The sequence below is a fragment of the Vigna angularis genome, chromosome 4 (genome assembly GCF_016808095.1).
Source record: "Vigna angularis cultivar LongXiaoDou No.4 chromosome 4, ASM1680809v1, whole genome shotgun sequence".
Classification (NCBI taxonomy): Eukaryota; Viridiplantae; Streptophyta; class Magnoliopsida; order Fabales; family Fabaceae; genus Vigna; species Vigna angularis.
This window is the reverse complement of record NC_068973.1, coordinates 24,418,196-24,435,508: the sequence shown is the minus strand read 5'-3', so window position 1 is coordinate 24,435,508 and position 17,313 is coordinate 24,418,196. Positions and strand designations below refer to the sequence as shown.

At 33.9% G+C, this 17,313-nt stretch overlaps 2 protein-coding genes across 3 annotated transcripts; one reads left to right on the top strand and one right to left on the bottom strand.

Moving 5' to 3' along the window:
• Positions 1–10,621: 10,621 nt before the first annotated feature.
• On the top strand, positions 10,622–11,229 carry LOC108331361 (uncharacterized). Its single transcript, XM_017566010.2, has one exon. It carries the CDS (start codon positions 10,699–10,701, stop codon positions 11,161–11,163), a length of 465 nt encoding a protein of 154 aa, XP_017421499.1. The 5' UTR covers positions 10,622–10,698; the 3' UTR covers positions 11,164–11,229.
• A 469-nt stretch (positions 11,230–11,698) lies between these two features.
• Positions 11,699–15,423, bottom strand: LOC108331851 (transcription elongation factor TFIIS). 2 transcript variants are annotated; one of them, XM_017566829.2, is made up of 3 exons: positions 15,272–15,423; positions 14,992–15,169; positions 11,699–12,897 (listed from the first exon to the last, which is right to left on the bottom strand). In XM_017566829.2, the coding sequence occupies exons 2-3, from the start codon at positions 15,145–15,147 to the stop codon at positions 11,953–11,955; spliced, it is 1,101 nt and encodes a 366-aa protein (XP_017422318.1). In that variant the 5' UTR covers positions 15,148–15,169; positions 15,272–15,423; the 3' UTR covers positions 11,699–11,952. The 2 variants fall into 2 exon arrangements, with proteins under 2 accessions (XP_017422318.1, XP_017422319.1); XM_017566830.2 differs by having other exon boundaries at positions 15,276–15,419.
• Positions 15,424–17,313: the final 1,890 nt, after the last annotated feature.

Below are 17,313 nucleotides of genomic sequence, written 5' to 3'. Positions count from 1 at the left end.
TGACTCGTGTCATTCAACAATTGTAAAAAAAATTAAAGTTCTGCATGACGTCCACAATGCCTGGTCTCTGTAAGCTTGGGCAGGAATAATTGACTCTAATCCCTCATACGGAGCCCATGTGAATTACGTCAACAGACCATTACTGTCTGATTCATTTTTTATCAAAAAAGATTTAAATGACAAATACAATGTTACTTGATTATGTTCTATATGGTCTAGCCTTGATCGGTATCCGATTAAATCATTGTGGGGACATTTTGAAAGGTCAAAACACGACCTCCGCTCCATTGACATACAAGTGGGAAACTAAATTGCAGTCGCGAAATTCGTGCAATAAAGGGCATATAAAACCATGCCCACGATTGTAACAACGATGCACAACCACCCATGGTTTTTAAATGTCAATCTGTTGCTCTACACATCTTCCTGTACAACACAGCTAAACAAGCAGACCCCAATCTATATCGTCGAGTTCTGCGAAGATTACTTAAGAAATTCAAGTACATTAAGTATACTTTATTACCTGTTTTATCAGGCATAAGAACCCCTCAAATTAGTCCTAATATATATGACCTTGCATGGGCATGTATTTAATCTAGATTTGAGTCGTCATGTACAAGCAACATATTTTCCCACAACCACTTTAGCTTCACCTTAGATCCAACAAGGACTCCCCCTTAATCGGTGTAATCCCTAACAATGTATCACACATATCTTCTCAATCAAATATTGTAGGTCCAATTACTGGAGGACCATCAACTCTAAGCCCTAATTGTAGTGACACATCTTGCAAGGTAATTGTGAATTCTCCAGTTGGAAGATGAAAAGTATGTGTTTGAGGCCTCCACCTTTCGACCAACACTGTAACTAACTCGTGATCTACTTTTAAAAGTCTCAATTTAGATACAGCACCAAACCCAGCTTCCTCTATAACGGGAGCAACTACAGCATGTGGTTCAGGCATCAAATGACAGTATGAAGAGATAATGTTGCGCCTCTGCATCCTAAAAATCAACAAAAAAAGAAAGTTTAGGACAAAAGTTAATTGAAATTTAAGTTTATGAAAAACAAAAATAACATACCATGGATGCAATATATGCAGCTCTATGTTTTTCTTGCGTCCACTACAACATCTTTGAAGTGTTTTGGTCATCTAGGATTTAATTTATGACAATAATATTAGTATGTGATGAGGTTATGAACAACCACAATTGAAGATATATGTAGACAATTTCTCACTACATCAATTCAATGTCATCCGTTGGACTAAAGTTAGCAAAAAATATGACAATCTTTTACTGCATCAAGTATATGAAATTTTGTATATCTCATGGCCAAAGTCTACAAGGTAATAAATTCGCATATGATCAAAAGCAAGTAAATAATTAACATTGGCAGACCTCTTTAACACCACCACATTCACATGTCCATGCTACATACTAAATTGGTTGTAAGAAATTAAATACCACATCATTTTTGTTTTATTATGAAAGAATATAATAATAATACTAAAGAAATGAATAATTTAATAATATTTATAATAAAGTTGAATTGGAAGTATGTGTTGAAAAAAAAAGAATGGACAGTACTTCTCGCGTGCATGGAAATAGTCATATTTCACATGGCAAAAGTGAATGGGTACAACTAAATCAAATTTAGTAGACCCCATTAAATTCACCAAAATCTCCCTCTGTAAAAAAAATGACATCCAGCCATGCGTAATGCATGAAAATAATTAACTGTTGCACATGAAAACAATAAATGTCAGTTGCTTCATAGAAAGTGGTGCAAATGTGGACAAAACATTAAGCGTGACTTGTCAGACCTTCAGCATGTGTGAAAACAATAAATGCACTCATTCACCTCTACTTGTTTATTTTTAACCCTTACATTAAAGTGATACACAGTGTGCACAGTCAACATTTCAGCCTATAGATGAAGGAACTTCTACCTTATTCCATCAATCTAATCAAGTCACTAAAAAATCATTGTAAACAGCCATGACATCTACACCATTACCTGTGTTAGTGCACTTCAATTTCACTATCTTCACAGAAGAAAACTATTCCGAAACATACATTAGTTTCCAAACAGCTTGGGTCACCATTGTTGATACGATAAGTATTGTTGAAGTGAAGCAAGCAATCCTTAACCACTTCAACATGTCAACGTTAAACCAATATCAAGTTGAATTACAATACAGGTTATCAATCTACATATGTGGTGGCACTGCACATTATCGTTCATGTATAATTTCTGCATATGACAACTTGGAGGCAATATTTTTTATGGCAACACAAAAAGTTGGGCAGGTTCATGTTGAGATAATGACATTTATTACACCAATTCAACCAAACACACCGCTAATGAAGTTTATTACGATTTGATGAATAACTTCAATTTCTCACTAAATATTGATTGAGGATGACCTACCTCATTTTTGAAAAATGTATTGAAGTACTGCATGTTATTTATCGTTGTTCCACTTATCTAATTTTAGTCTACACATTAGTAAATGAATGTATTATTGAAAGTGACACCATCAATTAAGCTATTGTGCAACTTTTGCCTATAAAACATGCACTTATCAACCATTTATAATACACACATTCAAACATCTAAATTTACTCTTCATTGTGTTTTTCTTCTCCATTCAAACATCTTCTACCACAACTTAAAATGATAGCTTCCATCTACGGATGCATCTACGATAATGGCGACATTGTTCCTGATCTTGAAAGTGGTGTTTTGTTTACATCGGACACCAAAATCATGACTCGCATTCATAGAGGTTTTACGTTGTCTAGATTAATACAGATACTACTGCAGAAGTCTAACAGAGATCCAACCCTTCCACCTCCAATCCTCCACTTTAGATTTCCAACTCAAATATTTGGCAGACATATCACCTTCACAACCACTCATATTCATTATGATGATGACTTGGAAGGTGCAATCGACATCACAAAGGTCAACCCAATTTTAACATGCATACAACTTTGTTCCACCTATACTACAACTATTCCATCTTCCGTACCAATTTTTGGAACACAATCTAACCAAGATGAACAACCGTCACCTACCCAACCCACACATCACTCTTTCGACCTTAACAACATATATTTAGGGGAATGGCAAAATGACATACAATCATACACTGAACTATTAACCGGTCCATCCACTTCACAACTTTTCTAATATGTCCCACATCAAAATACAAAACCTTCATCCCCTCATACTTTACAAGAGAATGAAATATTAGGCTTACCTTCATCATCATTAGATCCATTTAGTGAGGATGATGATGAAATCCTAAGCCAACACGATCATGATGGAAACAAAACTTAGATATCCCCTCCATACAACAACAACAACAACCCTTTACATCTATTCCATACAACCCATCCCAACACTTCCAATCCTATGAAGAATTTTCCTCACATCTACAACAATATCCTCATGCATATGATCACCATTCAGTTTTGCATGCAACTTTCGACCATCAACCTGAAACATTGACTCAAGGAATGAGGTTCCAAACCAAGGAACAAGTCATTGATGCTCTAAACACATTTCACATACAAAACCATTGTACATACAAAACGACACATTCTAACACAACAAGGTTGAGGGTGTAATGTGTACATCAACAGTGTCCATGGAACTGTCAAGTCATCCTTCATACACGAGATCAAGTCTAGAAAATAAGAAAAATTGATAGTGCACACACATGTGCCACACAAGATCACAACAGGTTGGGATCACAAATCATTTCCCATCACAAACGTGAGATGGTCGAATCTGATCCATCCACACCAATTGCATCCATTATTGCTTCCATCAAGACCTCTATGGGGTACACTACATCTTATAGAAAGGCTTGGTTGGCTAAACAACATGCAATTGAACATGTGTATGGGAATTGGGAAGAATCTTTCAACAAATTGTCATGCCTACTACAAGCCATACAAACTTTTCTTCCCGGCTTTGTGTACAAATTGAAAACACAACCAATTATTGATGGCCAGGAGATCCACCAAAACCAACAATATTTCAAAAGACTTTTATGGACCTTTAAACCTTGTGTTGATGAATTCCCATATTGCAAACTGTTGGTGCAAGTGGACGGAACATTCTGTACGAAAGATATAAGGGGACTCTTTTGGTGGCTGTGTCACAAGATAGGAGAAACAACATACTTCCCATTGCTTTTACTATAGTTGACGGTGAAACAGCAGACGCTTAGTTGTTTTTTCTAAAAAACCTTAGGAGACATGTCACACCTCAACAAAACTTATGCTTAATTTTGAATCGCCACAACTCCATTAGTGCAGAATTCAACAGACCAACCAGTGGGTGGACAAAAGGACAATGTGTGCATGTGTATTCCATTCGACACATTGCACAAAATTAAACCCAAAGATTTAGGGATACAAGTTTGATGAAAGACCTTGTTAACATGGGTAACTACTTTTTTAAATATTTTAACCAACTAAATGTCGTCTTTATTATTCTTCGTTAGTCGTAATCATTACTATTTTCTTAAATATTTTTGCAGCATACGCAATGACTGAACCGCGATGTAACTATTACTATAATATCATTAGGGAAACCAATCTCGAAGCAACAACTTTGATTGATCAAATTCCAAGACAACAATTCACACTTGCGTATGATGAAGGCAAAAGATGGGGTCACCTAACAACAAATCTAGCCGAAGCAATTAACTCAGTCCTGAAGAAGACAAGAAATTTACCAATCTCCTCCATACTATTGGCCACATACATAAGATGCAACTCTTTTTTCACAGAAAGAGGGAAACAGATAACTGCAATGATAAGTGTTGGTCATGTGTATTCTGAAAATGCCACGAAGATCCTACAGGATGTTGATTCGAAATCAAACACCCACAGGGTTGTTGAATTTGATAGAAATACAACAAGATTCAGAGTCGAGGAGATGGTAAACCCAAGAGAAATACGACCTATAGGAAAATTTGTTGTCAGATTGGATGAACGATGGTGTGATTGTGGGAAGTTTCAAAAGATTCATCTACCGTGTTCACATGTCTTAGCAGCTTGCAAACATGCTCATCACGACTTTAACATTTACATTAGTCCCTACTATAGGTTGGATGTCATCATGAAAGTGTACAATAATATGTTTGGGGAGCTACGACATGAAGAATATTGGCCACCATACCGAGGCACAAAAATTTGGCCTCATCCAGCCACAAAAAGGAATGCAAAGGGTCGACCAATATCATCCAGAATCAGGACTAAAATGGACATCAGGGAACGAGCACACCCACGAAATTGCTCATACTGTCAAACCCTAAGCTACACAAGAAATCATTGTCCTCACAATCCTGGAATTAGAGGATCCACATCCCATTATGGAGAATGATTAGTTAATTACTAGTTTTAATGTTCGATGTAGTCATAATGTCAATCGTATTTCAGACTTTGTTATGCAAGACAATTATGTTAAAATTAAAGAAAATGTTCCATGCACTAATGTCAATCTCTTCATCCTCTATTAAAGTGAATTATTGTGTCTTCTGTCAAAAAATGGAAAATTTGACCCAATACTACTAATTTGTAATTTTTTCATCTAAAATAAGAAACATGAAACAATAACTGGAAAGTAAACTCATTTAGGAAGCTTAGAAAAACTTTGTTTTTGGGAAATTAACTGTTTCTAGTACAGTGGTCTAAAAATTATGGGTTGGTAATCATTGGAAAGCTCTTTGAGTCTAGATTCCAACAAAACAAGAATCAACTCATTTGGAGTTTGGTGGATAAAGTTAAGAGCAAAACAACCAGCAAAGGTCAGATTTGACAAGAATATATAAAGCGTTAACTTTAACGAATAAACTGCACCTACTCAGATGTCCAAAACTTACAAATTAGTAGTCATTGGAAAGCTTTTTGAGTCTAGTTTCTAATAAAAAAGAATCACATCATTAGGAGGTCTTTGGAAAAAGTTATCATTAAAATAGCCAACAAAGATCAAAGTTGACAGCATGTTATCTCACTCAAATTGCCTTTGGCTACTTATGTGCCCACAGCTGGATTCTACAACACAAGTTTTTGTACAAAACCATATTTTTTTTTGTGTAATCGTTTACAAGACCCTTGTAATCGATTACAAGAGACAAAATGACCTACACTTGTTTCAGAACTTCACCTAACTTGGTCATGACACCAGCATTGGGTCTTTCCTTCACCAAGGACTGCCCAAAACCCAATTTTCAGGCTCTACTCACACTTAAACATTAAAAAGAACTTTCATCCATTCAAGAAATATGAAAAAATTACGTAAAATGTCTTTGGATACTTATGTGCCCACAATTGGTTCCTACAGCACAAGTTTTTGTACAAAACAAGATTTTTGTTCGTGTAATTGATTACAAGGGCCCTGTAAATGATTACACGAATAAAAATCTAGTTTTGTACAAAAGCTTGTGCTACAGGGTCCATCTGTGGGCACATAAGTAGATGTGGGCACATAAGTAGCCAAAGGCAATTTGAGTGAGATAACATGCTGTCAACTTTGAGCTTTGCTAGCTATTTTAATGATAACTCTCTCCACCGAACTCCAAATGATTTGATTCTTGTTTTGTTGCAATCTAGACTCAAAGAGCTTTCAAATGACAATCAACTCATAATTTTTAGACCACTGTACAAGATGCAGTTAATTTCCCAAAATAAACGTTTTTCTAAGCTTCCTAAATGAGTTTACTTTCAAGTTATTGTTTCATGTTTCTTATTTTAGATGGATAAGTGAGTTTAATGGTCATGGGTGGTGTGTAGTGCACCAATGAACACATTAGATTATTGAATTGTTGAGTAAAAAGGTCAGTTAGATAATTTGCTATAAATGCTTAAAAAATAAAAGTCTTTATAAAAAAAATTAAAATATAAAATTTTAACCTAAGTGTTTCAATATGGATGTGTGGGACCGAGAGACTAACCTTGCTGACGTGTCTTTGCCGCCTTTGGATGTCTATGCCGCTCGCTTTCCTGTAATATGGACCGCTCACTTGTTCTTCTATGGGTCGCCTGTGCTCCTTTAGTTCACACCGTTCGTTCTCCTTCACCAACAGAGGGGGGATGCACCTGCAGAAGCCACTTCGACGCTCAAGTTAAGTGTAGGTTATGGAGCCTTAGCTCTCAAGAAAGTGATTTTGTTATCACTGTGGAGTATTTTCGAGTGTGAGTAGAACGTACCTGGCTTTTAGCCTTGGCCGTGTATTTATAGGTTATCACAAGCCTAATAAAATATAAACAGACTTACCTTTAAATATATTTACCTTAAAATCCGGTCGGTTGCTTATAAACAACTTTATGAATATCTTTAATCAGATATCTTTGATTATTTTATCCTCTGTTGGATTATTAGCACAATAACTTAAATGCTGACCCAATTGTGGCCCAACACCTTTTAACCTAGTTTGACCTGGTTGACGAGCGTTGTGGTCCAACATCATTTAACCTGGTTGACGAGCGTGCTACAGTAGATAGACTGATTGTCTTGAATGTTAACCGTTCGGCCTAGATATCATACTATACACTTAGAATTCGATTTCCCAAAAACCAAATTCTGACCTTAAAAAGAAGTGTGCTACTTATGTAAATATAAGGCATAGTGTACTATCTGCGAAATATTAAATGCGTTTTATGCTATGTCAGAAAACAAATCTCGATCGGCCCATCAAAAGAGAACGAAAATAAAACCGTTTTTGTCTTCCCGTGGATTTGAACTCAGTACAAAAAATCACACATACACGTCACTTTTAATCCAGCACGATAATCTCTTATTAATTAGGATAATGATACTTTAACAACATAGTTTTACAACAATTTGACACGGGTCACGTGTCAAAATGTGACGGTCCACATAGAAATTAAATTAGAAAAATTAGAATGACATGGAAACAGAATTGAGGAAAGGTTTGAAGTTGCAGGCTTCATTTTCTCATTTCAAAATTAATCTCAGGCAAACTTAGAGAGAGAGAGAACCCAAACCCTACAGAGAGTGTCGCTTCCTCTCACCCACCCATTTTCGTGCATCTTCCCAAAAGCGTCGCCAAAGTGTCGGAGTGTCGCCGTTCACGAAACCCATCCACCCATTTTCGTGTCCCAAGAGTATCCTGTTGAAAAATTTGGTTGATTTGGTACTTCATTTTTGAAGACCGCAAATGATTACAAAGGCAATAAATTGGATTAAATTGTTCGTGATACAACATCATTGCATGGCCAAGGAACAATATTTATTAAAACTCATGGTGCAGAAACAACAATGATAACAAAGGCAAAATGAGTGTCATCTTCGTAGTTCACCTCCCAGTGCAAAATCTTTGCCTAAAATACCCAATTATTTTGCCTTTGGTACCATTGTTGTTTCTGCATCATGAGTTTTAATAAATATTGTTCCTTGGCCGTGCAACTCTATATAAATGACATGGTAATTGGTTCCACATCAGTTTTAAGTTAAAAAATGATTAGAAAAAAATTAGGCACTCCAAAATGAGTGTCATCTTCATAGTTCACCTCCCTGTGCAAAATCTTTGTCTAAAGTACCCATTTATTTTTCCTTTGGTACCATTGTTGTTTATGCACCATGAGTTTTAATAAATATTGTTCCTTGGCCATGTAACTCTATATAAATGACATAGTAATTGGTTCCACATTAGTTTTAAGTTAAAAAAGTTATTAGAAGAAAATTAGGCACTCCAAAGTGAGTGTCATCTTCGAAGTTAACCTCCCTATGCAAAAGCTTTGCTTGAATTATCCACTTCTTTTGCCTTTTCTACCATTGTTGTTTTTGCACTATGAGTTTTAATAAATAGTGTTTGTTGGCCATGCAACTCTATATAAATGACATAGTAATTGGTTTCACATCAGTTTTAAGTTGAAAAAATGATTAGAAATAAATTAGGCACTCCAAAGTGAGTGTCATCTTCGTAGTTGACCTTCCTGTGCAAAAGCTTTGTTTGAAGTACCCACTTATTTTGTTTTTGCTACCATTGTTGTTTCTGCACTATGAGTTTTAATAAATATTGTTCCTTGGTCATGCAACGATGTTGTATCACAAACAATTTAATCCAATTTATTGCCTTTGTAATCATTTGCTTTCTTCAAAAATGAAATACCAAATCAACCAAATTTTTCAATAGGATACTTTTGGGACACGAAAATGGGTGGATGGGTTTCGAGAACAGCAGCACTCCGATACTCTGGCGATGATTTTGGAAAGACGCACGAAAATGGATGGATGGGAGGAAGCGACACTCTCTCTAGGGTTCGGGTTCTCTCTCTAAGTTTGCCTTAGATTAATTTTGAAATGAGAAAATAAAACCTACAACTTCAAACCCTTCCTCAATTATGTTTCCATGTCATTCTAATTTTTCTAATTTCATTTCCATGTGGACCAGTCACATTTTGACACGTGGCCTATGTTAAAATGTTGTCAAACTATGTTGTTAAAGTATCATTATCCTATTAATTAAAACTAAGATACTTATTTTTTTATAACTTTTTAAGAATATTTTTATTTTTATTGATTTTATTTTATTGACTTTGTGAATTTAATAAATATTTCGATTTAAGAAAATGTATTTGATATTTTAGTTTAAAATATATATATATATATATATATATATATATATATATATATATATATATATATATATATATATATATATATTGTTTTTTAAATATTTCATAATATTTTTTTTTCTTATTTTTTTTTAAATAATTAATTGATATTATGTATATTTATTACTTGACGAGGATGAAGATGAAAAAATATTATACCTGTTAAATAAAATAAATTTTTATTTTTAGGAATATATATATGGATGATGAAACTCGGTCACTTCCCACCTCATTATTATCCCTAACCCATAATAACATTTCATTGTTAAATTAGGATAATAAGTGTTGTTGTAAAAAGAGAAAATCCTCATAATTAAAAAATAATAATTCTCTGTAGAATATGATGCATGAATTTTGGAAATTGTTGGCATAATTTCAATGGTTGTGGCTTGCAAGGAGCAAATACTATCATGTTTCATTAAAGTCGTGGTTAAAAAAGACATTTAGACGATTTTGGCAGATGAAGACACAACACATTTGGAAATTGGAATTCAGAGGGGACTTTTAAACATTGACTTAATTATTCTAGAACCATCTTAAATTTAAAAAATACTTCATCAACTCTATAATTTTTTAAATAAAATATATTATAGTTTCTAAGTATTTTAGAATATTGTTAACTCAACCGAACTATTTAAATTATTTAAACTATTAATAATAAATGTATTATTTTAGGTATGTCTTTTAATATGTTAAACTATGATTTATTTTAGTGTTAGTGGTTCTTGGTAATTTAATTTTTAATAACAAATTAAAATAATAGTTGAGTTTAGTTTTCTTTTCCAAACAGTTTAATTTTGTATGCAATTCAAGAAATAAATATGCAACACTTTGTAGTGTTTTATGTTTATCTTTATATCATTATTTCCAAACATTATCAACCCATAACGTCTACGTTAGTGTGTATAGAGTTTTTTGACTGAAACATAGACTATTGATTTATAGTTAACTAATCCTTCACGATTTCTCCAGACACAACTTTCAATACAAATAGAAAACGAAGCTCCTCATTCTCCTCCAAAGCCATAGCCAAAAAATGAAGGTTTCTAGTAGCCATGCCATTGCGCACAACCTCTACCACCCCTCTCTTGGTTTGAGCAACATCAACAACAGCCAGATGGTTTCATGTAAAAATCCTTTGACTTTGAAGGCGAGCACTACTTTTTTGCGAAACCATAATTCATATTCAGCACACGAAATGAAGGGTGGTGGGAGTTTTGTGGTGGGTTGTGGAAGTTGGAGTGTGGTGAGAGAGTTGGAGAAAGAGTTAGAAGCAGAGATGGAGAAAAAGGAAGGTGGAGAGAGTGTAATGGGAAGGTATAGGCACAAATGTGGGGAAGGGAAAGGGGTGGTGGACATGTTGGAGTGTTTGGTGAAGGAAGCTATTATGGGTGAAGATGAGGGAAAGGACCCTATGGATTATAACCGTAGGGCTCACATATTTCATGCAAGCTCTAGAATCTTTCAAGCTTTCAAGGAACTCAACGACAAAACCCTGTGACTCTGATTTTACTTTTTGCAATTGAAATAAATAAAGCTATCAAGACAATAATGATTTTGGTTTAAATCTCTCTGAGTTTCCCTGCTCCTCGTCACATTGGTTATGTTACGTTATTGAAGCCGCAATCACAAATTTTTATATCTAAAATCTATATTTCTTAATTATTTTTCATGCTGGTTATGAAAAGCATTTACTTAAATTTATGATTAACTATGTCGGCTATTTCATTCTCAATAATTAATATAATGATTATACACATAATTTTTTAAAAGAATTACTTATTAATTTTTCAGTATATTTTTCTTTATCGAAAAATAAAAAATGCTTATTAGAGTTTATATTAAATATATAAAAAATGGAAAGGAGATTTTAAATACATGTCTTCTCTTATAATTATTAGATTTAATTAAGTTTTAAATTATGGTAAATTTAGAAATTTTCAATCGAATCTATCAACTAAGACCTAGCTATAGCTGACCATTTCGTTTCCAAATCATCAAGGCTGAATAGCTTTAAGTTCTATATAAGCAGAACCTGAGAAAAACAATGGAGAAATTTTATAAAAGATGAACTTCTAACGTTACAGCAAACTACAGTAATACGAAAACCTGAGTTAAAACCGAAAAAGAATAAAAGTACATTTTTTTTCTGCCTAAAAATTTTCTACATGTAACAGTCTGATAGAAAATTCCGGCACGACTGCTATTCGAAACCATAACGACACTCGTACCTTCTTCATACCCTAAATTGGTAACAAATGGCAAAGCTCTAGTGTGACACACAACTGCACTAACAGAACTTCCAACGGTTATTGCAGACAACACAAGTGACATAGGTTGTCATAGGTTCATCAGCACTGCGAGTCTGCATTTGGTAATAGGTGCACTTTCTTTGACCACATCGGCCACACTTAAATTGATCGGTTGTAGCTTTTGGTTGCATTCCACGTTCACATTCAAACAAAGCTTTCTCAGTGATTTTCTGATTTTCCTGCTTCCTTTGCTCACTAGCCATTTCTGCTGAGCTCATGTTGATCAGTTGCTCAGGCTCAACAACACCAAGCAGAACTTTTCTCCGGAAATCAGGGTTATTTGAATCCTTAAGGTTAAACATTAAGGACCTGTACTTGACCTTCTGCGCTCCATTTGAAGGACCCCATTTTTCAAATAATACAGACTCCACTGTCACAGCAACTCGAATAGGATCAGAAGCATTGACAATCTCTACAAGATCTTCATCAGCCTCTCCAGAGACCTTGGACAAAGCCTCATGGAGAAGTTCCCTTATTTTGTCTCGCGTTGCATCGTTAGATTTGATCATAGTTGTTAGCTTTGGGGGAGTTGCAGAACTGGATGAAAATTTCTTTGTTCCAGAGAATGGCTTTACCTCCTTGGCTGACTTTTCCACCTTGACACTTGCAGCACGATCAGTTTTCTCATTCTTGACATCATTTTGTGCCTTTTTCATACTTTCTGACTTTGATGTACCATTCCTATCATTTCTCTCAGCCTTGACAGTTTCACCTTTTTCAACTTTCACCGAAGGACTTTTCTGCATTTTCCCAGGTTTAGATCTCTCCCCATTAGCTGATTCAACCTTACTATCAACACCCCCGTTTTTATTTTTGCTTGTTTCCTTGATAATTATGCCTTTCCATATCTCAATTAGGTCAACAGCAAAAGCCCGAATTGTCTGCCTTGGGTGCTTAGTGAGAATTTTAAGATGTTTCCCTACCTGAAAAATGACATTAGAAAAAAGGCATATCTAAGTTTGAAATCAAGAAGATTTGAGATCATTTTAGTGTTCCCATATTTTTTGAGGGTAGGAATTCACTATAAATGAAAAATAAATGCTAAACCTGTTCCTAATGTTTTTCTTCCCAACTTAAGGCAGCGATACCAAACTGATCCTTGAGGTGCTGTCATCCCCATCCCATCACATGATCAGAATGCAAAGTTCACAAACACAGAAGCTAGCAACATAGTAATATCCATAAACATTCCAAAGTTTTTATATGCTACAAATATTCTAGAAAATTATCTTGTTCATCTAAATACTTAGGTTTCTGCACTATCTGATTTAGTTATTTGTTTCATTTTGGAGCTCTAACTTGTTTCTCCATTTTAATCTCTGAACCGATGGATCCTCCACTGGCAACTTAGGATAGAATAAGAACTTGAATTTAAAAGTTAAATTACAATAGAGCTTTCCAACATTGATAGCAGGCTTATGATTTTGATTATCAAGAAAGTACATATTTACTAAGCCAGGATGCACAAATACCCACCAGAACGAAATTATAACAAGAAACATAGTTCAAAGCAAGGCCCATCTTCTGGAGCATTAGTCCAAAAAGCCCACAGAGCACAGAAGCCACCACACACGTAGAAAGGGAGTTGTGTAGTACCAATTCACTAAACTAGTGTATATCGTGCAAGACCCATTTGTTACGTGCCCATTTGTTACATGCAAAAAAAACACTCCAATCTGCAAACCCATCCTAGTAGAAAATTATATTAATAGACATAAATTGAAATTTGTCAAAGAGAAAAAGGAAAAGTATGAGAAGGGGGAGTTGAAAAAATCCTTCGAAATAGATGCATGAGGGAGTGGAGAAGACAAATGAATGAATATAATTGATTTGGGATATAAAATAGGTGTGATTTGATTTAATTTGATAATCAAAACTTGTGCTCGTAAATGCTAAAAAAATTGTCTCTTGTCCTTAATGAGAACCACAGGGCATCAACCATACTGAAAATGTTGTGTCTTGTCCTTAATGAGAAATATTATATTGAAGGATAAAATGAAAAATAATAAAAGAAAATAAATTATACTTTTAATGAGTTCCAATCGTGAGGGGTTTGATTTCAATATCAAATCATATTATTTCCAATTTCAATGATTCCACACACAAATAAAAATTGCTTTCCATAATCCACGACAAATCCCACAACAATTCTCTCGTGGGTAAAAAAATGAAAAGTGTGAAACTATCAAACAATTCATTCTGCCTGGCAACAGACAAAAATGGAGCCCCTAAATATATCAGTGGATAAAAATGGGGGAAATGGAAATGATCCGAATCCTTACAGAGATTCCATATCCAGCACCACCAAATAATAGAACCCAACTACAAGTACAACATCAGGAAACTATCACATTTTATAGATTTTATATGAACAGTAACATTACAACACTTGATAAATCCAGCTTCATCCCCAAATTCAGGGCGATACTAAAATTCTTTATTGAAGAGGTTAGTTGAGGGAACACAACTAAAACTTTTATAGCCCCAACATTATGAAAACTTAATCTTAACACCTAAAGATGCCTATAACACGGCCGCACCTTATAACTGCAAGACCCAATTCCTGTAATGCATAAAAAAGTTACTCTAATCTTCGCATTTAACCTTCTCAATAACGATTGATCAGAAATTTGACCCCAACCTACCCCAAACACGCAACAAAGAAATATAGTGTTTCTTCCTTCTTTCAACCACAATCTATTCGCAGAACCAAGTGTACGAAAAGAAACCCAAATGATAAAGCAATGCAAATCCATTTCAAAGCACATAACACACAAAAAAGCAAACATTATACGGTGTAGATATGTATTGGGTCTCATTGGGTTTTCAATGAAACCCTAACAGTTATAAGACGGCAACCACGTCTCATGACACAACATTGCAAGCACATGTTTTACACACACAAACACAGCACCTCAAATTGCCAAATCAATCCTGCATTTTCTAATTGAATAATAAACCCAAAAAATACATAAAAAAAGACACAAAAACTAATAGGAAGAAACGAGAAAAATGACCTGAGTGTTAACAAGAATCTTATAATTAACGGGAAATTTCTTAAGCTGTTCCAGGGCATCGATGCATCGGCTCTCCTCGTGCTCAGCGTCGCCGGAGAGGGCCGCGTCCGCCGCCTTCTTCGCGGCGTCATACAATTCCACCAGTTCCTTCTCCATCAAACCCGACCCCTCTCACCTCCTGATTCCCCAATCATATCAAAACCACAATAAAACAAAACAATTGAATAAAAAAGGTGAAAATTTGAGCGAGGAAACATTAGAGAAGAGAGTGAGAACTCACTGACAAGAATGGTGCCTGACGCTGCTGTTGTTGTTGTCTCTTGCGGCGGCCGTGTCGCCAGTGAAAGGAAGAAAAGAAATCTAAGGTAACGAGACAGTGTGAAATATAAAGGGAGGGATCATCACGGATCAAACAGATCCTACGGTTAGTATTGCGTCTTGTGTCTTAGGCGAGCGAACATTCTCGATCCGGTAATTCAGATAATGTTAATTTCTACTGAAAAAGCAAGCAAATATATATTTTTATATTATTTCCGTTTCCTTTAAATATTATAAAGAATCTTTCATCTTTTTAAGTGTCATCTGTTTTTTTTTTAATATGTAAAGTCATTTTAATTTAATAATAAATAGTGTATAAAGTTATTCAAAATATCTTAATTAGTTGATACTATAAAAAAAAGGTATATACCCCTATATGAAAATTAAACTCTTTTAATATGTGGGCGGATAGTGTTAGAGTTTAATAATCACTTGTTGTGTTGAAATATATGTAAATAATACATATTTTTACATAGAATTAATTCCAAAGTAAAATAATTATTTCAGAAAAAAAAATATTTTAATTGAAGATTATGAATATTAAATATAAATCATTAAGAATATTTTAAAGAGTTATTGAATTTGAAAATATTTACTTTGCAGGTTTATTTTTTGGGATGGAAAAGAATTTGAAGGGGTCATAAGGTGTTTAAGATGTGGTTGGAAACAGTCATATATATGTTTATTATTTATTTTTAGTTGGATAAATGAATGAAAAATAATATTTCTAAATTGAAGCAAACTTTTTTTCTTTTTTCAAGTAGTTTGCTTTTATTTTTCTGTTATTTTGTCTGTCTTTTAGGGTTGGAAGAACCGGAAAGATACTTGGCGTCTGTAGATAGTTTAAAGCAGAACCTATATAAACAGTATCACCTAACACTCACACGTGCAAGGAATTACCCGAATTGGAAGAAAGAAGCATCTTGAATTTGAAGGGCTACTTGATTAAACTCATTATGGAAACTTTTATTTGATTTTTCTTATAAATATTATAGATGTATTAAAAATAATGTGTCAGTCATTATTGAAAGTTAGAGCTGACAAAAAAATAATATTAAAAGTGAAACTGTTTAGATTATTTTTACATGAAAAGCAAAATTATTTTAGTTTAGTTTATTTATTATTATTATTTTTATTATTATAATAAGAAAATCTAAATACTATATTAAAATTAATGAGATAATTAACATTTACTATATTAAATTATATATATATATATAATAACCTAAAAAATAGAATATTAGAGTTGGTAAGTGTATTAAAATAATGAGACTGAATATTTTAGTATAAAATAATTTTATAATATAGATAGAATTTTTTAAATTTGTCTCTTCATCTAAAATATAGTCTATCTCTATAAAACATTTTCTCTTTGTTTTCTCTCATTTCTCTATGATTTTTTACTCCTAAGTCATCTATTCAACGATCAGGAGGTGTCTAGGTGATCCTTGCGGTAATGGTACCTATCTGATTGATCAATTTATTGATTAGAGCAAGTAAGTTTTCATCCATTTTCTAGGTATTTTTTTGACTCTTGATCATGCAAGAGAAATCTGTTTTGGATGTGTTGAGAGTTTATCTACCTTGATTCTTTGTTCAATCGAGGTTCTAAGGTTGGTCTCTAATCAGTAATCGGTAATTTGTAGGATTTACTAGAGATTCCTTATGGAGAAAGCAACTATCGAGGATTTATAGAACTGTGAAGGTTTTAAGAGGTAAGGGAAGCTAAAGTTTGCTTTAATTTGGTAATTAATTGTGCATGTTTGAAGAGTCTATGAGTATTGAACTGGTTGAACTAAATTTTTGTTTTAGTATAGAGGTATAATATTCAATTTGACTATTTTGAGTGTGAAGTCATGAATTATGATTGTGAACTGTATGGAATGATGTTTAGTTTGTTATTGAATGTGTAATATGTTAGTAATCTGTGATAAAAAGGTATGGTGATGAGTAGGTATAATGTATCTTTTTTTAGAACTAGTTTTCGAGGAAGTGGATTAGTGA